This window comes from Tetrao urogallus (assembly GCF_951394365.1).
Source record: "Tetrao urogallus genome assembly, chromosome: 2".
NCBI classification, from domain to species: Eukaryota; Metazoa; Chordata; class Aves; order Galliformes; family Phasianidae; genus Tetrao; species Tetrao urogallus.
Window position 1 is genome coordinate 40043327 of NC_136814.1, and position 23077 is coordinate 40066403.

The following is a 23077-nucleotide window of genomic DNA, read 5'->3' on the forward strand; positions in this document are numbered from 1 at the left end:
AGAGAAGTGCACGGTAATGGAGACTCGAATCCGTTTTCTAGACTTGTAACAAGGAACGTGACTGATTGCTTTCAACTATTTCGCTGACGTGCGGACTGTAACGGGGGCCTGAAGGCATTAACATTAAAACTAACGTTCACACAAGTACTGTCGCCGTGTGACTGCGCGGAACAGATGCCGTGTTTTTAAGCGCCCGGCACCGCACCGCCGTTCGCGGCCGTAGGGGGGCGCGCGGCTCGCCTCACTTCCGGCGGTGGCGGCGGCATGGCGGGCGGCGTGGAGCTGGGCTTCGCCGAGGCGGTGGGCCCGGGAGCCGCCTGGCGGCTGCGCAGCGCCCACTTCCCCAGTAAGGTCGGGGGGCGGCCGGCGTGGCTGGGCGAGACCGGGCTGCCGGGTTCCGACGCGCTGCGCTGCGGCCGATGCTTGCAGCCCCGCGCCTTCCTGCTGCAGCTGTACGCTCCGCTGCCCGACCGCCCCGACGCCTTCCACCGCACTCTCTTCGTCTTCGCCTGCCGCGGCGCCGCCTGCTACCGCCTGCCGGGCCCTGGGGGGCCGCTCTGCGGTGAGCCGGGGGCTGCGGGCTGGGAGGAGCGCCCGTTCCGCTCGCCGCCGGCGCCGCGCTCACCCGCCGGTTCTTCCCCGCAGCGTTCCGGAGCCAGCTGCCGCGCCGCAACGCCACCTACTCCGAAGAGCCGCCCTCCGAAGAGCCCCCGCCGCTCCCCGAGCCGGTCCCTCGGCGGCTTCGCAGCGGCGCCGCTCTGTGCCGCGTGTGCGGATGCCTGGGACCCCGCGCCTGCGGGCGCTGCCGCCGCGCCGCATACTGTGGCCCCGAGCACCAGGCGTTGGACTGGCGGCGCGGGCATCGCCGCTCCTGCGGGAGGGGCGGGGACGCAGGTGGGGCCGGGCCCGTACGGGGGGGCGCGTAAAGTTGGCAGCAGCCTTAACTGAGGGGCGGCCGTTGGTAACAAGCCGATCTGTGCCGGTCAACGGGTCATACTTTTGAAACGTCTAACAGAAACAGTGAGAAGTAACCGCCTGTAATTAATACCATCGTTATAGAAGGCATATCAGATGCGTTTGTGACAGCTTTTCTACTCGTAGTACACAATGGATGAAAAATGGTACAGCCTGTCATTAGTATTTATGTTTGGTGTAGCAGTGGTGTAGCTTGTATCTGCCTTTGCAATGTTTGGGCTGTATTTTTGTTTCATAGCACACTGTAGCAGCTACTTCTGGGAAGAAGAGCATGAAACGTGAGCTGACATTGTGAAGTTGTGTCTGTTTTTTTGTTTTATAGATGCCACTGAGGACACAGAGCCAGACCATAACGAATTCCTTTTTCCAGAATATGAAATTTTGATAGAACCTGAGGAACCAGAGTTTCCTGCTGACAGCACTGTGGATCCTGACGATGAGAAAGGTGCTGGGGATGCATCAAAGAAACTGGAAAAACAAGAGGAAAGCAGAATCACAAGCACTACAAGTAAGAAATACGTTAGCAGCGAAGCCTGTGTTACATCTTTAAAACGTCAAATGCTGTAATTCTTAAGTGTTCTTTGTAAACTACTGGTGACCAAAAGTTACAGCTACAGTTGTTCATGGTGCCTTTTAGTATACATCCCATAACAGAAGTTGCTTTTGTGGGAGAGGCTGAGCTGTGGCCACAGGAGCTGCTGGAGCAGCTGTTGCTGCAGTGAAGCATTGGACATTAGGGAGCATGCTGTACCCTGCCGTGCTTCCCTCAAGAAAGAAGAAACTTGAGTGAGATAAGAAGAGCCCTGAGCATCTGCCATCATACTTAACAAATTTCTTTGTCTGTGCCAGAATAACGTTGTTCTGAAGTAATTTTAGTTGAATTTAAAAAAGTTGAAACACAGGCTCTTTCTGCCCCAAATCATTGTTTGTAGTTACCTCACAGGCTTTGTACACACCCAGGGTGGAGAGTTTATAGCGTTTAAGGGGAAAGCAAGTGGGTTCCCAGCTGTCCTTTATGGTGTAAAGCTTCCCAGGGATTCTCCATGCTACACATTGATGTGAACATGGGAGGGCTGTGGCAGGGTTGTAACTCTTAGTGATTGAAACTGAAGTCTAGTCCCTGTGCAGTGTGGGTGGCCTTTTCCCAGTGTCACACTCTGCAGGTTGAATGCATTTAACGATCCCTTCTGGATTACTTCCTTCCCTTTCTATTGTTCACTACTGGCATCTATGGCTAAAATGCTACTAACTCTAATGAGTGGATGCATGCCAGCATCTTAGTATGTCCCAAAAAGAAAAAATAACGTCTTAAGAATGATGTATACTGGGATTGACTGAGAGTCAAATGCTCTTAGGGATGTAGTATTGTTTTTAATTTTTGCTTTCTTGTGTTAACTTGTAATTCTTGTGTGTTTGTTTTCTTGCTTAGGTGATGCGTTAGATGAAGAGACATTGGAAGCAATGGCAAAACACGAGACTAAAGAAGACAAGATCTTCCAAACATTTAAAGATCGAATAACTGTTGAGCCAGAGCAGGTCAGAAGATAAAGCAGCCTTATAACTTGCACAGTGTTGTGCTCCTGTAAAATGTTTCACTTTCAATCCTTTCATTTCATTCATACAATTAGAAATGGTGATGGGAATGCCTCATCATCCTCTACGCATCTCAATTAAGCTTAATTTTCCATATATTTCAGCTCATATAAAATGTTGACTATTTAAACAGTCCTGGAAGGACAAACTTTTCCATGAATATGACTTAAAGGAACATACCTTTTTCTGCAGCCGTCTTAAAGCTGTGTCTACATCAGTAACTACCAGTTTTATAACACAATGAAAGACAGCATTAACTTTAAACTGCTTAATTTCTGCTTTGTTTTAGATAATTAGATACTGCCGAGGAGGAGAGGGACCAATCTGGGTATCAGGTGAAAATATTCCTGAAGAAAAAGATATCCCAAATTGCTTATGTGGTGCCAAAAGGGTATTTGAATTCCAGGTATGTAAATTTAAAGATCATAGCATTAATAGAGTACAGATTTAATGGAATCTAATTGTGGGGGCATGCACTTAGAGCAAAATAGTTGAAATTGCTACAGAATAACAGTGCTGACTTGTACAGAACCCATGTTTACTCTTTCAGGTGCTTTTCCCTATAGGACTTCTTTCACATACATGAGGTAGATCCCCATCTTGTTAATTTGCACCATGCGTAAAATGGGGCAGTTGTGAATATGGAACTGACCCTTAAGTCATAGGAATCTGGTATTGTTTGTTCAAAAATACACCTTATTTGGTGTTTTTGGCATTTGAGATGTGAATTGGAAGTAAACTGAGCTGTAAGCATTCAGCTGTACAATTCTGCATGCTAGAAGCACGTGTAGATTGAATACACTTCATGTGATGCAAAGATGAGCAATGTAATCATGGAGATAACAATTTGAAATGGAGAGTAGCTGCTAAATTTAACAATGCTCACCTACAGAATGACTAGACTTCAGTAGGGGCATGCCTTTGCTTCCCTTCGCCTCTAGTACACTGTTTCAGGAAGTGTAAACTGTTACTTAGTGGTTGTAATTTAACCTATGTTTTTCCGTGAAGATAATGCCGCAGCTCCTGAACCACCTTAAGGTTGACAGCCTCGGGGAAAGCATCGACTGGGGAACACTGGTGGTGTACACGTGTGCTGAGAATTGCAGTGCAGAAAACAAGTATGCTGAGGAGTTCATATGGAAACAAGACTTCTCTGTAGACTCTACTGAACTTCCATTAAGTTCCTAAGTTAAATCATCTATATATCACACTTATCTTGTTCTTCAGCACATCTGCAGGAAACTGAACTAACATCAGTGATACCAGTCTAACAGTTGTCTTGTTGGGGATAGGAGCCCTCAGCAACTTCATTCTTATGCTCTTGAAGTTGGTAATAAAGCCAAATGCAATTCTTCATTGAATTTCACTTCAAATCTAAACTCTGAATGTTTATTTAAATAAAGATTAAATGCTTTTGGACTGGTGAAAGTATCTTTTTTGGCAACCGAATTTGAGAATCTTAGATGATTGCCTGTCAGAACTTTTGCTTTAAAAAATTGACAGTAATTCACAGAGAAAAGCAGATTGCTCAAAGCTCACTTGCATGCTGATGCTCAGCAAGTTACAGCAGTCATAGCTATGTTGAAGCAGTGTAGCCTTTAAACAGGCAACTTAATTATGCTTTGCTCTTCCAAAAGGTACACTGGATCTTGAAAGGCAGTCGTTACGTGTTGTGATTAATGGTAATTCAGGATGAAATGAACAAGTAATTGTTCTATTTGACTTAAAAACATTAACTGAGTTGAACAGTTTCTGCATTAGACTATTGTAAAAGCAGTTTAAACAAAGCCTGCCGTGTCAGAAGATGTTTATCATCTGTTGTTTACTGTTCATAACAGCAGATTTTCAATCTGAACTGTTAACTCTGCCATCCACCTTCAGTGAAGTTTAAAAACAGGTGCCTTCTGTGGGGACTGTTCTGGTATTTGTCTGCTGTAGAACTGAGGGAAGAGCAAAAACGTAACTGTAATGCTTAAGTAACTGGGATGGTTGCTTAACTACTCCTGTGGATAAAACTGCATTTGCAATAAAGGAGAGGAGGTGGGTTGTTTCTACCTATAATACAGAATTTACTTAAGTTACTTATTCCCTTCTCCTGCTCAAGCCCTCCCTGTCTGCTTACCAGTGATTCCACAAGCGATTTTATGAAAACACTAGAAGCCACTGCTTTTGTGTAGTTTAGATGCTGGGAATCCTCAACTGAGCAGGCAGAGAATACCTTAAGTGTAAAGCTATTTACTCATCACCATACTTCTAAAAGGATCATTTCCTGGAATAGCACACACCATCTTAAGTCACTACAGCACAGCTTGGCTGATTGGAGTGAAAATCATATGATATATGGCTTAAAGTTTTCCTGCCATAGTTAGCAGTTCTGCAGATGCTACAAAAGGATGATGGCAATACAGCTGAACATTGGACCAACTTACCTAAATACTACATCTGCTGTGTGCTGCGTCTCATTTAATTATGTAGCTCTGCCCAGTAGTGTATCAACTTCCTGGTAAGATCAGTGAAACCAATTATTGAAAGACCTGTTGATAGCGGTGCATAGTGTGCACCACTATAAGAATTGGCAAAGATTAAGAATTAAGTTCACTCAGGATTTGCAAATGGTATGGTAGCAAAGCCAGCCATAACTACTTATCTGGAATGAAATATCATTTTAATTAAGAGACCGTGGTTACATGTGGGTTAGTTTTAGATAAAAGCTGTTTGAAAGAATGTGCAAGTCATAGAAAGGTTATTACTGGAAATGTACTGGAGAAAAAAGTTTATTTTTAGTTCTCAGCCCATTAAGCTTCAAGCACACTTCAAAGGGGAGATTATGTACATGCTGACTCTAGCTGGAAGGGCTTTGACATTTTATAGGAACACTAATATAGTGAGACTGTCATAGTTGGTAAAATACAAAAGTGATTTACAGGAAATATTAGAAGCTAAGCAAAAAATCTTTTGTTCCAGTTCACTCAAGTGTAGCTATGTAAGACTTGCATAAATCCCATCTGTTGAATGGGAGGCAGCACATACTTGAACACAAACTCCTGTAGCCAGTCTTCTCTTTCCTGTTAGTGTACTGGAAGTAATCAGGCTGGATGTTGCCAAGGATATGACTACTGGTAAGCAAGCCAGAACACTGTTAAGATTTTCTCCAAATGACAAGTCATTTACAGTAGTGCATGTGCTATTCAAAAGTCCAGATTAAATTAAAAAGAACTTCTCAATGTATTTCACTTTACCAGCTGTGTAATTTTAAAACTCATTAAGACAGTTCCCATAATTGTATAAACAGGGTTTATTGTACATGTGGAGCTGAAGGAGAAAAGAGGAGGAATATATATATATTATATATATATGTACAGTGAGCTGTTTTCATTAATAAATTTATTCTGCCTTGGTTAATACTGGAAAGAGGGAATGTGTCTGGCACCAAAGAAATTTAAAACTGAAGAAATTTAAAAGCTTAACTCTCAAAATTATAAAAACCACAGTCTTAATGGAGGGAAATTAAAACATATATACATGGCAACTTAAGTGGTTTATACACTGAGTGACACGGTTGCATTCATCTTTTAAACCAATTTATGAATTTTCTATTAACAGAACTGGCATTAAAACTATTTAAAAGCTAGAATATAAATAAAACTCGGAGGAACTGCTCCAAGAGCAGCCCAACAAAGCAACTCACAGTAACTCAGTAGACATAATCATCGATAAAACAATTCCCCTTGAGCATCAGGGAAATAGGCACTAACTGGGAAATAGTCCAAGTCTGGTGTTGCAGTTTCACTGAAGTCCATCTCGTTACTGCTGTGCCATATGCAATGCCTTTTAAAATGTACCCCCAATTTCTCTGAAATATGTAGAAACTGTTACGTTGTCTTCCGGAAACCCTTTAAAATAGGATAGATGTTTTCAAATGCTTCGTAGATTTCTGCTCGAACTTTAGCACCTGCAACAAGAGAGAAATTGATTTAATTCCCTCTCTCTCCAGAGCCAAATGGTTTATTTTAATTTTTAGAATGTTTATTTGAATGCAGCTTTATATACATCCACCTCTATTTCTACATGTAATTCTTCCTTTAGATAGACATTTCCTATAAAACATACATTATCAGAATTAACAGAAGGCGAATAAAGTCCTGAGAGTTTGTTTCATTACCATCTTCATGCTTCTGACATACTTGCAAATGAGATTTTCTTAACATACTTTCTCAGTACGCTCAACTGCAAAGCACAGCCTCATAGGATGTTTCTGCAGAAGGGCCTGAACAGCAGAGTTCTATTCAAGAGTGCAATCATCTGGGAAAGCAAGGAAACTGCAACTGAAGCAGAGGCCATAGTGCAGGTATATGTTCCTTCTTTCATCTGTGAATTCTTTGTTTTTTTTTTTTTTAAATACAGTAAGGCTTAGCAGAGGGGAAGAGGAAAGGTGTAGGTGGAGTGCCTAAGATTAAGGAAGCCCCAGAGCTTGGGTATCTCCCCTTCTTTGGCTGCTGCATCAAAGGAAAATGGCAGCAGCCTCCAGGCAAGCTGCTATAACACAGTGAGCTCAGTCGCACGACCTGGTGCACAGAAGCAGACTTTCAGATTTTGCTGAAAACATCACCTGAATTCTTTTTGGGCACCTGCCATTCTTCATTAGGATTCAAGATCGCTGCTTATAAGGTTTAACCAAATACATGTGGTTTGCTTTGTGGGTTCTCATCCACAAAACACTGTACTGTCTGTTCTTTCCCAGTACTGTCATTTCTAAAGAAGAGCAACTAATAAATTGCATGCTTGTGGGACCATTGTTTCTAATGCAGTCTAAATCTAGCCTACTGGAATAAAATACTTGACTTACCAGTTAAAACCACTTTTCCAGAAACAAAAATAAGCAGAACAATTCTTGGCTTGATCATTCTGTAGATTAAGCCAGGAAACAATTCCGGCTCGTAGCTGTAAGAGAAGAGTCACGGTGTTTCAATGTGCCAACAAACAGATGTCCTAGCCCTTCATCTGCAGAACTGCAGAAACAGACAGTGCAGATGTAGACAATTTGGGAAGAGTAGCAAAGAATTATTGCCCAGTATCAACCCATGAAAATTACATCAGTTACCCCAGAGGCAGAGCTAGGATAGGAACGAAGATGCTGGCTCCTCTCTGGTGTAAGGAAACGATCTAAACAGACACCACTCTCTAAGCTAGTCACTATACAGCAAGAATGAAAGGTAAGCAAACCTTCATTTACCTGCTGAACTGCTGGTGTGTGAGTACCAATCCTTCTAATCTGATAGGAAATTTCACATCACAGCTGCCCACCATGTTCTGAATTTTAAAATCCAAAAATTTTGCAGGAAAACCCAGTTTCTGAACAACTCTTGCGTACTTCCTTGCTGCCAGTCTGGACTGTTCTTCGCTGAAGGGAGAAAAGGATAGCCAGCTTATTTCCCCTGTTAAGCACGAGTTCAAGCAAACAGCACCAAGCCACAAATATTTAACTGGGAAAGAAATGTTGTGTGTGTTGCAGGAGAGGAGAGTTGCAAAATGCTTACATCCAAAATTAACAACTATTACTGGTTTGCACACTTAGTTGGGGTACTGAAGTCCTGAACACTTTAACACTGCATTCACTGTTTATGAAGCAGAAAACTCTACTCTGTAACTCCATGTATTTCCACACCCTTCAAATATGTACCTGACTCCCTCTGTAAAACATTAAAATTGTTACTTAGATTTTCAATCCCACTACTGCTACAATCTACAAACTCCTATAGGAGCCTGTAAACTGCCAAAATCCTCTGCTTGATGTGGCCCAGGTATTCAGACTCAGACCTGGGTTTAACACAACTACACAGCCTTACTTGCTACTACAGAACTCAATTTGCTTCAGATTTTTTAAAATAGAGGAAGATCTGGTTCCTCCTGAGGCAGAATAAGACAACCTGAATTGCGAACATCACCAGGCAGAGGAAGCGTTTCCTGCACATCTTTATTCATCATTGATGATCAGAGGACTGGAGCATCTCCCCCACAAGGACAGGCTGAGAGAGCTGGGGTTCTTCAGCCTGGAGAAGGCTCCAAGGAGACCTTATAGCAGCCTCTCAGCACCTGAAGGAGGCCTACAGGAAAGCTGGGGAAGGACTTTTTGTATGGGTATGTAGTGACAGGATGAAGAGAAATTACTTTAAAATGGAAGAGGGTAGACTTAGACTAGATATTAGGAAGAAATTATTTACTGTGAGAGTGGTGAAATAGTTTTACAGGAACAGGTTGCCCAGAGAGGCTGTGGATGCTCCCTCCCTGGAGACATTCAAGGCTTGGCTGGATGGGGCTTTGAGCAACCTGGACCAGAGGGAGGTGTCCCTGCCTATAGCAGGGCATTGGAACAGGATGATCTTCAAGGTCCCTTCCAGCCCAAATTATTCTATGATTCCATGATCTCTGCTCATTAGCTTATCCTTTCTGGATTCCTAAAGGACTTCTTCAGGGCACAATTTCTCTCCTGTTCCCTGTAGCTTCCTGCTCATGTTTAGTTTTTAATTCTCATGCCTCAATGATCCCGTTACGAACAGATCAGACTACAGGGACTGGAAACTTGGAGCTCTTGGCCCACCCAGATGAATGAAACAACTCAAATACCAAATTACTCTTATCCTGCCACTGCCTGTACAGTTTAAACAGTTTCAGTGCATAGCCATTCTATGTCCGTGTGCATATACAACATATATATAAACACTGTATAAAAAGAAACAGTGTTTCTCAAGCATCAAGGTTTCAAAAGAAAAGATGACCTTGCTTAGTTTGCTCCTAACAGCTGAACGTACCTTTTTGCTCCTGTGCACACCATCTTTCCAGAGCTGAATATAAGCGCAGTAGTACGTGGTTCTCTTATTCTCATAATAACAGCAGCAAAACGCTGAAATGTAAGCATTGAAATTATTAATGAGACACGGATGTAATTACATTAAAACCAAGTTTGCATAATCTAAGTAGCCACTGCAAAGAAATAACTAGATTCAAATATACGTACAGAACACTCTTCATTCAAGCATTTCAAGTAAGCTTTACTTAGTTTCAAACACAAAGGTAGAGTTGAGCAGGAAGGATTTCTAGTACTGCACTCCTCTTTTACTAAGCTCGCCTCTGACTACCACATGCATAACACAAATACTAACAGCTGCAACACAACCATAGCGACCATCTTAATACCAAATTTTCCTCCACATCTTGAAATTGAATCTGTTATAAGCAGGATGGAAGGTTATGCAAATATTTTATGGTCTACTTTGGCTTTGTACCTTAAGTATTCGGGTAGCATTAGAAAATTGTCAAACAGAACTGCTGGGAAGTCAGAAGCTATATTCCATGTAAACTGAAGTCACCTTAACTACCATAGTAGAATACACCTGCATTTATAAATTCTTAAACTCTCTGAAGCAACTGCAAACTGTTCTGGGCATCACACGCAAAATCCCTTTTTTGTGCTATATTAGACTTGGACCAGTTCACTATACAGTCTCATACACTGTTCTGCTGACATAATGAAGGTAGTAGCATGAGTTACCCAGTAACACATTTGTCAAACTATGGCTTAAATAACAGCCAAGCAATGTCTTTGTTTCATAAAAGGATGTACTGACTATAAGTCAGGAGTGTGTTATATAACCCTTCTTTTCTCTCTGCTGTGGAAAAACAGCATTTCATATTGATCATTCTAGCCTACAAGTTTTACACAGCCACCTACCCTACCCTAAGAGCTACCATCGCCCGCTCAAATGTGAGCTGCACGAGCATCTTACTCACATGCAGTTGTTAACAGCATCACTGCTGTAACTGACACTAACAGTCAGTATTGAGGGAAAATGTGAAAGAATAGAGCTCAGGGGGAGCGAGGCCACAAAAACCCCGTAACTGCACTGCTGCCACAGGATTTCCAGGGCAGTAGTCAGAAGAAAGAAACTCTGGCACACACAGAATAACCAGGGCTATTACAGAGGCCAGAAATTGAATTCTCTCTTCCTTTCTTCTTGTTGGAAGATGGGGAACAAGACTTGAGCATCAGACATTTTGCAATAACACAAAAAAGGAACTTTGTGAGCAAAAGCAACGAGGGTGCCAAATAAACAGTAACTCAGGACAGCTCTACAACAACAAAAACACTTTCCCAGTATATTACAGTAATTATTCACACTGTTCTTTCTAATGCTCCCAAATCACATCTTCACATAAAACACAACTATATCAGTATAAGAATGCTTTTTACTCATTCAGAAAATAAATCTTTAATGAACTTAGATAATTCTATTAACTCTACCATAAAACTGTTTCTGAATAAAGGTTTTTCAATCTAGCTACTACAGCAAAGCACACTCCAAACCTATTCTGCTGACATACCTGCTATTGGATGCATTCTAACATAATTCTCTTACCTTGGGATTATATTCAGCATTTCGGGCACGAAGAGCAATGGTTTTTAGGTCAAGTTTGCAACCCAGATTCACCGTGGACACAATATTCCTGAAAATAGTTCAGAGAAATACATTTTAAAAAGTAAATTAAGGAATTAATGCATCTTATCCATATAACATGCTTATTAGTTTCATTTTTTTTATTTGTTTAACCAAGCAAGCTTCAATGACATCTCTCATACAGACAGGAAACTCCTCTTTTAGGGCAGTACCTCCTAAAGCACGACTGCTGATTCCTCCTTTCCTGCCAACTATTATGAAATGCATCCCTTGAGAAAAATATTTCAGTTGGGCAGGAAAAAAACTTTGAGGTTGTGCTGTGAGCACTCACCACAATCCAGGAAGCTGCTGTGAATGGGCGAAAATGTAGTAGCAATGATACTGTCCTTGGGATGCCCTTCAAGGAGGAAGACGTGATGCAGGACTAGGTGAGAATGCCCTCACAGATAAACCCATTGCTAGGTGTTAGGAAAAAACAGTCTCCAGAAAGTTTAAGAAAAGTCCAAGGAGATTTTGCATTTAGTAATACTTGTTTACTTAGAAAACACTGAAATCTAAAGGTCTTCCATAGGTTTTAAAAAAATTTTAATATTGGAGACTATTCTTTTGGTGCAAAATTCACTTTCTTTAACACCTATTTCTCCTTGGGCCTTCCATAGATTATTTAAGTCTCTATAAAGCTACAGTTCAGTGAAAATGCTTTCATGCCTGAAACTCAAGAAGCTCTACGTTGTAGTAATTGACTAGAAAATGGAGCATGGAATATTAAAGACTACTCAGTACTAGCTTCTAGACTATCAGCTAGTATCTTCCTCTCAACCCTTCCAATTCCATTACAGATGTTATAGTTCCTGCGGTCTGCTTTAATATCTCACTACCAAAATTCTCTGCAAAGTGAGGTGGATCTACTCACTTCTTTGGTATAAGCTACAAATGAGTGTTTCAAGGCATGTGTATTTTGAAATACCACATCAGCAACTCAGACAGATTCATAAGTAAAGCAAGACAAACTCCTATAGCAAAGAGCTTTAGCACTGTATTGCTAAATGACAACATGATCGTAGAATCATAGAATGGTCTGGGTTGAACAGGATCACAATGATCATCTAGTTTCAATCCCCTGCTATGTGCAGGGTCACTAATCACCAGACCAGGCTGCCCAGAGCCACATCCAGCCTGGCCTTGAATGCCCCCAGAGACGGGGCACCCACAATCTCCTTGGGCAACCTGTTCCAGTGCGTCACCACCCTCTGCATGAAAAACTTCCTCCTACTACCTAACCTAAACCTGCCCTGTCTTAGTTTCCCCTTGTCCTATCACTATCCACCCTTGTAAACAGTCATTTATGATGATAACATTCTGCACTAATCATACAAATAAACATTCAAGACCACCTTTCCAATCAAAATATAGTACCCAATTCCTTATGCGGCTTTGCTCTTGGGTATTTTGAGTTAAAGCACATCCTGAGAGAGGTCATGCTATACTAGCACACAACACACTCACTGTAGCTGTGGCACTATCCCAGAGCTCTCAGATGCCGGTGTTGCAGGAGTTATAGGAGTCATCGGAGTCATTGGGGAGGGGTACAGAGGCGTGGTTCCCGGTAAAGGGGCTGTGGTAAGAGTCTGTGAGTGGAAGAGCTGGGGAGTTTGACCAGATGTTCCCTGTGTCGCTTGCTGTGATGTAGACTGCTGTGCTGCCTGTTGCTGCTGCTGCTGCTGCTGCCGCTGCTGTTCCTCAAGGATGGACAGACTGTTGGTGCTCTGGACAGGCTGTGGTGTCAGTCCTGTGCCGTACGGCATCATTGGGCTAAAAATTGGAATTCCAGGAGTCATTGCACCCTGCAGAAGAAAGCATGAAAAAGGAACCACAGATCCTTTGACTTAATCTCATTTTAAAGAGAAAAAGCTTGAAGTAGTCGTCTAAGAATAAATCATCTTAGTTGGTCACATCAAACCTGTGCCATATTAGTAACCTGCTAAAAACAGAAAACCTTTGGAAGATTCAGTTCTTCCCCAACCTCAATCAATCTGTTAATTCCAACACTGCTTGGCACCAGTCCGTGATATCAGAATGTTTCCTACAATACCTGGAAAGCACGTCTCAACTTTGACCCACAATTTCCACTTGCAATCATTAGAATGCAAATGCATTCGCAGCACAACTGTAGTCCATTATGTATAAGCCAATTTAAAGGATTCCAAAAGCAACGAACAAAGTTAAAATGATAGAATGGCTTGAGTTGGAAGGGAATGCCCACCCAGTCCCACCCCTTGCCATGGGCAGGGCTACCACCCAGCAGCTCTGGCAGCCCAGGGCCCCTTCCAACCTGGCCCTGTGTGCCTCCAGGGATGGGGCACGCACAGCTTCTCTGGCCAGCCTGTGCCTGACTGCCCTCTGAGTGAAGAATTTTCTCTTAACATCTGATTTAAATTTCCCTCTTTTAGTTTAAAGCCATTCCCCATTGTCCTATCGCTATCAGACCATGTTAAAAAGTCAGCTCCCCTCCTACTTGTAAGTTCCCTTCAAGTGCTGGAAGGCTGCAATGAGGTCTCCCCTTCTTATTTCCAACATGTCAGTTATGTTTCAGCTTCAAGAAAACCATAAATATATCAGTATATGTCTTAAACCTCTGGATATATAAATCAATGGTTTTTCAACTCTGCTTTTTACTAATTATTCTATATGCAATATAATTTTTCATATCTGCAAACATACAAACAAAAAAGACACAAAGAAGTTACATACAAGAAACAGAAAACACCTTCACAAAGAAATTCAGACTGCAGTTGCATATTACATCATTCCTTTTTACCTGAGGGGAGGCTAAGCCTTGAGCGTAGGGTGGCAAGCTGTTGTTCTGATCCATGATTCTGGTTATTCTTTGGTGAGGCCAGAAATATTTCCTTCAATTAATTTAAATTACTTTAAAACCGAAAGGGTTTTTGATTCTCTAAAGCATTCCAGCAAAGCAGCTTTTTAGCCAAGCTGAAAGTGTCAGGAAAACATCAGCTCCAGAGAAAACGTATTGCAAGTCTAAAACACTAAACAGAGCCTGAAAAAAAAAAAAAAAAAAAAGTAATATATTGAGAATAACATTTAAACAAAAGCACACCTATCAGCTGGTATGTTAGATAAGAAACACCCACATACAAATACATGTGAGAACACGCATACGCACGCACACACCCATGCACCTTATATAAAGAAATCTCTTTCTACAGCACCTTACAGCCCTCTGGACGCCCCTGGTGAGCACCCGCCTCTAGAACTACACCCTCCTTCACACGCAGCTTTAGACCTTCATGCTCACTGTACCATATGCTTCTCTTCATCTGAGAAAGCACTGATTTTCAGAACTGAATTCCACCAACTACTGATAGACAGGCCTAAAGCCACACATTGCTCACACATCTCCTCCTGGGCAGAGTTAAGGCTATGCTTCCAAAAATGTTTTTTTCTGCTATGGGAAAACACTGCTGGTCAGCTCAGGCTTAGGAAGCCTCCTTCCATCTACTTCCATAAAGCAAAGCACTAATGCATTTTGAATTGCAGTGACGTACTTCACAAGGGGAAAAAGAGAAACTGAAAGCCAGTTTTATACACATGAAATGAACGCATGCTTTTGGGTATTGTTGTTTCACTTACTGTTCGTTTGTTGTTTTTTAAACAAAGACCATACCTCTATTGGCATGCTATGGAAAGAAACAACACAAATAGAGAATTGAAATGCTTTCATGGAATTGTAAGTGCTGGAAGTGACCTCCAGAGATCATCGAGCTCAACCCCCTGCTAAAGCAGGTTCCCTGCTGTAGAAAAGTGTCTAGGTAAACTCTGACTACCTCCAGTGAAGGATACTCCACAGCCTCTCTGGGAAGCTTTGTCTTCCTCTATTTGTATGGAACTTCCTGTGCTGCAGTTCGTGTCCAATACTCCTTGTTCTGCCTTGAACTGGAGAGCCCAGAACTGGACACAGTGCTCTGGATATGGTTTCAGCAGGGCAGAGCAGAGTGGGAGGATCACACCCCTCGACCTGCTGGCCATGCTCTTTATGATGCACCCCAGGATTCCACTGGTCTTCTGGGCCATAATGGCACACTGCTGGCTCACGGCCCACCTGCTGTCTGCAAAAATACTCAGGTCCTTCTCTACATAGCTTCTCGTTATGAAATGCTATACCTTTTTAAACAAATACTTTGCCATTAGTTTATATAGCTTGTTTAACTCGACACACACAGAGAGCTTCAATGTCATTTTTAGGCAAACCATACGAAAATTTGAAGAAAGCCTGCCCAGCTTTTTCTTGTCTTTAAGGCCCAAGAGCTCAGAATCGCATTAACATAACACTATAGCCGAAACAGCATCCGCTGTTTTCCCCAAAGGCGCTTCCACGTTTCACGCCCTGGAAAGAGGTGGCCCCTCGGCCCAGCCGTTACCCAGCAGCAGCGGCAACCCATCCGCAGCCCGAACGCCGGGCATGCCGGGACGCGCCGCGCGGACAACACCTACATCCAACCCATCCGCAACCCCCCGCCTGCGGCCCGATCCCTCGGTCAAGGGTCGCGGTCCGCCCCTCCGAGCCCCGGTACCGCGCCCACGTGCGCGACAAGGAGCGATTATAGCTCGGGCCGCTCCTCCCGCCGCGCCCGTACCAAAACGAAGGCCGCCGCCGCCTTCCCCGCCCGCCGTCACGTGGGGGAGGCGGTGACCGCCGCCCGCCGCCATCACGCCCCCGGCACCAACGGCCGTAGCGGGACGCCTCCCGGCGCGCCGTTCGGCCCGGGGCCATCACACTCCGCCCATCCCATCCCTTCCCTTCCCTTCCCTCCCCGCCGTTCAGACCTGCCCGGAGGGCCCCGACCCTGCGACGGCGCCCACGGGGAGGCACGGAGCGGGCTCAGCCCGACCGGCCCCTCCCGTCAGAATCAGCGCAGTCCACGCCATGGCGGGCCCGGGCCGGAGCGGGACACATAACAGTCGGTACCTGCCGCGTGCCGCGCCCGGCGACGCCACCACTGCCGCCGCACAGCCCCAGCGGGAGCCAAGCTGCGCCCCGCTCCCGCGCCACCGGCGCGCGTCGATTGCGTCACTTCCAGCGCGCGTCCACCCCGCCCTCTCTACCGCCATCTTGAGTGAGGGCGGGGCGGGCGCGCGTCCTGCTGCTACCCGCGGGGTATCGGCTCTACTGGCACCTCGTGCCGCGGCGTCTGGCACCGCGCTCATGGCGAGAGCCTCGCGTGCTTACCGTCTCTTCCTCCCGAGGTCTGGTCTGGCTCGTGCGGCTGTGTGGTCGCGACGGTGGGGCGTGGCACCTCCAGGGCAGATGAGACGAGGTGCTTGTGCCTCATAGAGCACCACCTCCTCGTTTCCGGTGCCGCCATTTTGCCGTGAGACAGCAGCGAGCAGGGCCGCAGGGATGCTGTCTGCCGCCGGATACGCAGAGCTGAGACCGGAGCCGGGCTGCGGAGTGGGCGCGCCCGTGCAGTACCGCTTTTCGCCCTACACCTTCAACGGCGGGTGAGAGCTGCGGGCAGGGGTGGGGCGGGCTGAGGCTGAGCGGTGGCTGGGCCGCGTCCTGCTCGTTGTCGTCTCGCTGGCCCTGTGCGAGGAAGCCTGTACCCTGGGCAGCGTCTGTCGGTAGAGTGGTGGAGGAGAGCCGGGCTTGGCTTCGTGCAGGGCTGCGTGTCCCGCTGATCGGTGCTTCTCTTCTGCTTTATTTCTGTGTGCTACTGTGTCACGCTGCAGACCGCTGAACTCTTAAGGGTCAAAGCAAGTTTTCCCTTACTCAGGGGCTTGTTTCTTTGTAGTGGCCAGGAAACGTGTCTAGTGGTGATTTGTTTTTAAGGCTGCAACTGAGCCACGAGCGACTTTGTCATAACTGTTACAGGTGGGTGATCTTTTGCAGATGCGTGCTCTGAATTGACAAGCATCTGGGCAGCTTGACGTTCTTTAGATTTTTTTTATTTTTTTTTTCCTGATGACTAACTGCTTTATAAAGGACATCTCTTAGCTGCTTAGTGGTAGTGGCAGTGAAGCAATCACAGAGTAATTATTTGGAAATTAATGATGTAGGTTAACATTAAGTTACAAGAATGATGCTAATTCCATGGTAGTGGTGCTAAGTGCTTGGCTGGAGTGTATTTGCTTGGAGAGCCAGCCAGTTTTCTTTATCAGACATCAGCAGCTTTCCTTATCACACATCTAAAATGGGAGTCTGTTGTGTCTTGACCTTTATAAACTTCCGTACAGTTTGCAGTCATAGCAGAGAATCATGTACATTCTCTTTAGTGTGTCTAGCATCATTTTTCTTCCAATCTTAAGTTATGTGTAGAGAGAAACATCAAGGAATGTTATAAGATTCATGACACAATGTGAGTGTAGATAGAGAACTTTTATCTTTTTATCACTTGTCTAAGAACCAAGTTGTGCCAAAAATTGTGATTGTATGAATACTTTTCTTCAAGGACTGTGTTGGCGATTGCTGGAGAAGACTTTTGCATTGTTGCCTCTGACACACGACTGAGTGAAGGTTATGCCATTCACAGCCGGGACAGTCCAAAATGCTACAAACTGTAAGTCCGTACCTTATAAGAAGTGAAATGGAGGGATGACCCTGTGTATTGATAAGTGTGTTGCCTGAAGTTATCTATCATGTTCCTTATGTAGAAAGAACTCTCAGGAGGAAAAAAAAAAAAAAGTAACAGAATTGGAGTTTTGGAGTTATGGTGACTTCTGTTGTAATGCGATGCTCTAAATGCAGTCAGATTTCTTATTGCATGCTGTTGGATGTTTTTAGCATGGTGCCAGACTTTACCTGTAACATAAGCTACGTGGTTTTTTGGCAGGATAATCAGAAGAACTTTTGTATTAACTTGTGTAAGAACTAGTTCTGCTTTGTCAGGCCACAAGTTTGCTCACTGCTGTCAGTTTTTTTGCTTGTAACTTGTGATCACATGAACTTGTGTTTTACCTGGCTAAGTCTATGCAGTATCTTTGACTCTGTTACCTTCCAAATGGAAATTGCTTTAGTACAATTAGTGTAGAGCTCATGATGGCTTTGGGTAATTGTGGTGACAGAAACTGAGATGATCTCAATTTAATTTGTTTTGAAGATGACTGCTGAGTGTTAAGCCTATAAACATATGTTGTTTTAACCTTGTAAACAGCTAAGTGCTATGCAGCTGTTTGCTCACTTCTACCCAAACCTTGCAGTGGGATGTGGAAGAGAGTTGGGGGAAAAAGCAAGGTAAACCAATGGGCTGATGCCAAGATATTTTAATAGGTCAGGAAATGAAAGCAATAATAATAATAAAAGAATGTAAAGCACGAGGCAGTTGTTCTCTACCTGCTGACCAGTGTCCGGCCAGTTCCTGAGCAGCAGTTTCCCCCTCCACTTTGGTTGACTGTACCACTTTATTGTTCCAGATGAACCTGCATGGTATGGGGCATCCCTTGGCAGGTTTGGATCAGCTGTCCTGGCCCTGTCATCTCCTAGTTTCCCTTGCACCTTCAGTCTCCATCACTGTCAGGGCAGTGTGAAAAGCTGAAACATCCTTGGCTCTGTGCAGCGCTTCTCAGCAGCAGCCAAAACATCAATGTTACCAACAGCTCTCATCCTACATCCAAAGCACAGCACTGTAGCAGCTACTAGGAAGAAAGTTAGCTCTTTCCCAGCCAAAACCAGGATGATGTGTTAATGTTTGTAGGCTCTCATAGAAATGTGGGTTCCTGTAGTTAGTGCTTATTAAACGCTTGCTCTGAAACTGAGCAAAGAGCAAATATTGTATAACACATCAACAAATAACTGCTGTTATGCTGACAGAAAATATCACCTACAAAATAAGATTACCTCGCCAGATGGAATAAAACAGTATTGAATAACATGATTCAGCTTGTTAATAGCTACATTTAGGGGTGCTTGAAGAATTTTTTTTTTTTTTTTTTCCCCAAAGCTTTGCTTTGGAAATCAGTGGGTTGAAGAGTGACATCTGTGTGATCCCGCACCTCATGAGTCCTTTCCAAGATGTAAGCTGCAGTTAGCTTTTATTTGCAGAATACCTGTTACTACTACGTTTTAGACAACTGTTTCTGATAGTGTTTGAGAAGCTGGAAATACGTTTGATATTTTCATAACTTACTGTGTAAGAAAGTGATGTAGCTCATGCTAAATCTGAAATCACAACAAAACTTTGTTTTACAGAACAGAGCATACAGTCATTGGATGCAGTGGCTTCCATGGAGACTGCCTTACACTTACTAAAATTATTGAAGCAAGATTAAAGGTAGCTAACTATCTTAATATATTTAGAAACGTGTATTTTTTGGTATCGCGTTTGAGACCTATTATAATTTTAAATATACTTTTTGCTGTTTGTCATCAAGTGTTCATATTGTAACTGTAGCTGTATTGCTAGTGAAAGATCAAGCAGGATGAAATAGAGGCTGTGTTCTTGCCAAGTGTAACATCACAAGATTAAAAATTGAAGTGCTGAAGACAGTAATGAGGCAACATCTGTTCTTTGCTAAGTCTCAGAAAAATACAAATTTTGGCATTACTGTTAGACCAGTGCTGTTTTTGTAATTATGTTAGTTAATGTTTGCTAAGCATTGTTCTCCTCAGTAATGATGTCACAGAAAATGTAATTTTGATTTGAGTATAAATTTGAGTGTGTGACTTTCCTGTTGGGCATGCTGTGCCATTTGCAGATGTACAAGCATTCCAATAACAAGACCATGACTACTGGAGCTATTGCAGCAATGCTGTCTACAATTCTGTATTCTCGACGTTTCTTTCCTTACTACGTTTACAACATAATTGGAGGACTTGATGAAGAGGGTAAGACTTGAAACAAATTTTATTTGTGCCTTTCAGTGTGGTAGAGATTATGAAATGTGAAGGTCAACGCTGGAGACAGGTTTTCCATGAAGACTTTTAAATGTTAACTAATCTCTAATAAAAATAATGACTTCTACATAGGCACTGTAAGTTTAATTGTCCTCTTCCAGGACTTTCTGTGTCCAGTGGTGTGGTTCAGCTGCTAAAATACTGCATTCTCTGACTTTGAGCAGGAGCTCAGAGGTGGTCTTGCTTAGATAATTTCAACCACTCCCCACGGTTTGCTGTTAAAACTAAGTTATAGTGCTTCCCCAGTCTTGCTGAGATGTCTGCAATATGTGGAGGGTGAGTCAGTCTGTCCTGCATAATGGGGAACATCAGACTGAGGGCGCAGTAGCGTGTGATAAGAATGAGAGCACACGTTTGCACACGTGGGTTTGATTTGGGCTCAGTAAGATTGATTTGTTCTGATTTAATGTTACTCTCTGGATCTGTGCCAGAGCTGCTCAGCTACCAGTACTGTGTGGCCAAGTGTGCTGGCCAGCTTATCACCTCAGGTGCAGCCTGTCTGAACAGAGGGAATGAGTGTAGCCAGGCACTGCATTTTCACTCGTATTCCCTTGTGAAACCCTGTAGATGCTACAGTGCACTTCTGATGCACTTCTGACTTTCTACAGTGCGTTTTTGATGCTGGCACAAGATAGCTTGCTTTGTGCAACCTGGCCTGACTCCAGAGGGAAGCACATAAGAGCCCAAAGCACCATCCCTGTTTCCAGGAAGGCACTGCAGAGGCAACCAAGCACACGCTCTGGAAGCAGTTCCAAGAGCTATGCACTTTTGCTGACTAAACTTTCTGCTAGTTGTTAAAAAAGAAAAAAGTAGAGCTCTTTGTGCAGCACTGTGCTCTAACACGTTCTTCTGTTTTGATTATTCTTCATTAGGACTTCTTCTGTGGTAAGTACTGTAGAAAACATCTGCTCGAGTATGGGTATAGCTTAAATCATGCAGATAACCTTGCATATAGGAGGGCACCATAATCACAGTGAGCCTGCTGTGAAAAGTATTGTCTGAACACAGTGCAGTACTATTTTGTAAAGGTTTTTTAGGAGATTCCTTCCTGGTATTCTAGAAACTGCTTATGGACAGAATTGGTTTTTTAATGCAAATCTTTATCAGTATTAAGAGTCGTTCTGGATTGCAATTACATACTTCTTTTTTTCTTTAAGGGAAGGGAGCAGTCTATAGCTTTGATCCAGTAGGCTCATACCAGAGAGACTCTTTCAAAGCAGGTGGATCAGCAAGTGCCATGCTGCAGCCTTTGCTTGATAACCAGGTAAAATAGTTCTTGTTTGTTCTTTGTGTTTTGTTTTGTTTTTAACAATCTCAGTGAAGATTTGCAATATTCAAATTGGTGTGACCTTACTTTTGAGAGGTATTATTTGAGAGAAAGTTTGTGTATATTACAGGTAACATTGTCAATCCATACATTTAAAAATTGTGTGGTTCTACCTTCTCAGGAGGTCTGAAAATGTTGATTTCAGATTGTGTTAAGGTTGGATAGTGGACAGTGGTTACAGTAGTTAAACGTTTTAAATGAGAAATTGTTTCCCACGTAAACTGATTAGCTGACAAGGGAGGTGGAAAGATGATGTAAATGTTCCTAATACTTGGCATTAAATAATAATAAATTAAGAAGGCAGAATATATTATATACTCCCAATTAGTTTGATCAATTAATGTATCACAGAACTGTAGGAGTTGGAAGGGATCAAACGAATCAAAGGATCAAACAACCACATGGTTGTCTGAGATTCTGAAATTTTCTTCAAGTTGTGACTATTTTCATGACATTCTTTACATAACTGCTGAAAACTTATTTAATTAAATCTGGGAAAAAACTTGACTGACTTTATTGAAGCTCTTATTGGATGAGTGAAATCTTCACAGTTTTTTTTAACTAATTTTTCAGCTTTGATTCACTTTTAAGATTCATTAACTGTAGAGAATAAAACATCTTCTGTTGCAAGTTTTTATCATTTCTGAGTCTGAAGCACAGTAAGTGACCCTTTGCCCTCCTTTTTCATTTTGGACACTTAAGTAAGTCAGCTAGGATACAATAATAAAGCCCATCATGTTCCAGTATGAGCTGTTGTTTTTAAGTTGTAGGTGCATTTAGGATTACTTGCATCTAAGAAATGTTCCTCACTACAAAATGACCAGGAATGAACTCGTGTGCAGTTTTGATACTGGTAACCCAGTGAGAAATTTCTGAAGAAATAGATGAGTGTCTCGTATGTGCTGAATGTTAGTACGAGAGGCTGTGCTTCACTTCAGTTGTTAGTGCTGGTAAAGTTCTGACCATGCAGCTATAAACTCTATGGAGAACTACTTCTGCCAACTCTGGATTTTAAAACAGGCTAATCATTTGTGTAAATCTGCTCATTTGGTGCGCAGACTGAAAATGCCTTTGTGCTAGATGGAAGGTACTTCCTTTGAAATGCTTTATCTTTCCTTAGATTGGCTTCAAGAACATGCAAAATGTGGAGCATGTACCTCTGACCCTGGAGAAGGCTTTGCAGCTGGTTAAGGATGTCTTTATTTCTGCTGCTGAGAGAGATGTGTACACTGGTGATGCACTTAAGATTTGTGTTGTCACCAAAGATGGAATTAAAGAGGAAACCATCCAGTTAAGAAGAGACTAATTCAGTTTACATACAAACGTGTAATCTACGATGTACAATGTAACTCTAATGTGAAGATGTTTGTCTTATTAAAATTTTTCAAGAAGTTTGACTGTTGTAATTCTGAATATTTTTTTTTTCTGTGCTAGAAGTGATAGTGGTATTTTTATGTGTATGTGGTTGTTATTTTTTTCTGTTTTTAGAAAACAGAGTAATTCATGATACGGGACAGGTAAGTGAGGATGTGGTGGAACATCCACCCAGCAGGTTGTCTAGGGCAATAATTCAGGCTGGCAGTGATTAAGTCACTGAGAGAAGCTTGGGAACTGGAGCAGTTAATGAGTGAAATGGGAGTACAGGTGGTGTTTTCCTCCAACCGTTCAGTGTCAGGTTGTGATACTGAGAAGACCAGGAAACTCCATCTGATGGACTAAGAGGCTGGTGTCACTGCAGGAATTTTATTTTTTCAACATGGGGTGAATGCATTTGGCCTGATGGTGTCTCTCCCTAAGTCATGGGGGAAAAGGAACTTCCTT

At 43.1% G+C, this 23077-nt stretch overlaps 3 protein-coding genes across 3 annotated transcripts; 2 read left to right on the forward strand and 1 right to left on the reverse strand.

Annotated features, from left to right (window-relative positions):
• Positions 1 to 264: 264 nt before the first annotated feature.
• Positions 265 to 3756, forward strand: PDCD2 (programmed cell death 2; the record flags this gene model as incomplete). The annotated part of the gene is made up of 6 exons (XM_079549887.1): positions 265 to 562; positions 646 to 894; positions 1298 to 1483; positions 2405 to 2511; positions 2858 to 2974; positions 3577 to 3756. 6 exons carry the CDS (start codon positions 265 to 267, stop codon positions 3754 to 3756), a joined length of 1137 nt encoding a protein of 378 aa, XP_079406013.1.
• Positions 3757 to 6440: 2684 nt separating this feature from the next.
• Positions 6441 to 13893, reverse strand: TBP (TATA-box binding protein; the record flags this gene model as incomplete). The annotated part of the gene is made up of 7 exons (XM_079532505.1): positions 6441 to 6520; positions 7415 to 7509; positions 7802 to 7969; positions 9378 to 9469; positions 10983 to 11070; positions 12528 to 12865; positions 13840 to 13893. The coding sequence occupies 7 exons, from the start codon at positions 13891 to 13893 to the stop codon at positions 6441 to 6443; spliced, it is 915 nt and encodes a 304-aa protein (XP_079388631.1).
• A 2547-nt stretch (positions 13894 to 16440) lies between these two features.
• PSMB1 (proteasome 20S subunit beta 1) lies at positions 16441 to 22562 on the forward strand (the record flags this gene model as incomplete). Its single annotated transcript, XM_079549926.1, has 6 exons — positions 16441 to 16541; positions 17489 to 17596; positions 19225 to 19306; positions 19731 to 19860; positions 21087 to 21193; positions 22377 to 22562. 6 exons carry the CDS (start codon positions 16441 to 16443, stop codon positions 22560 to 22562), a joined length of 714 nt encoding a protein of 237 aa, XP_079406052.1.
• Between the last annotated feature and the right edge of the window lie 515 nt (positions 22563 to 23077).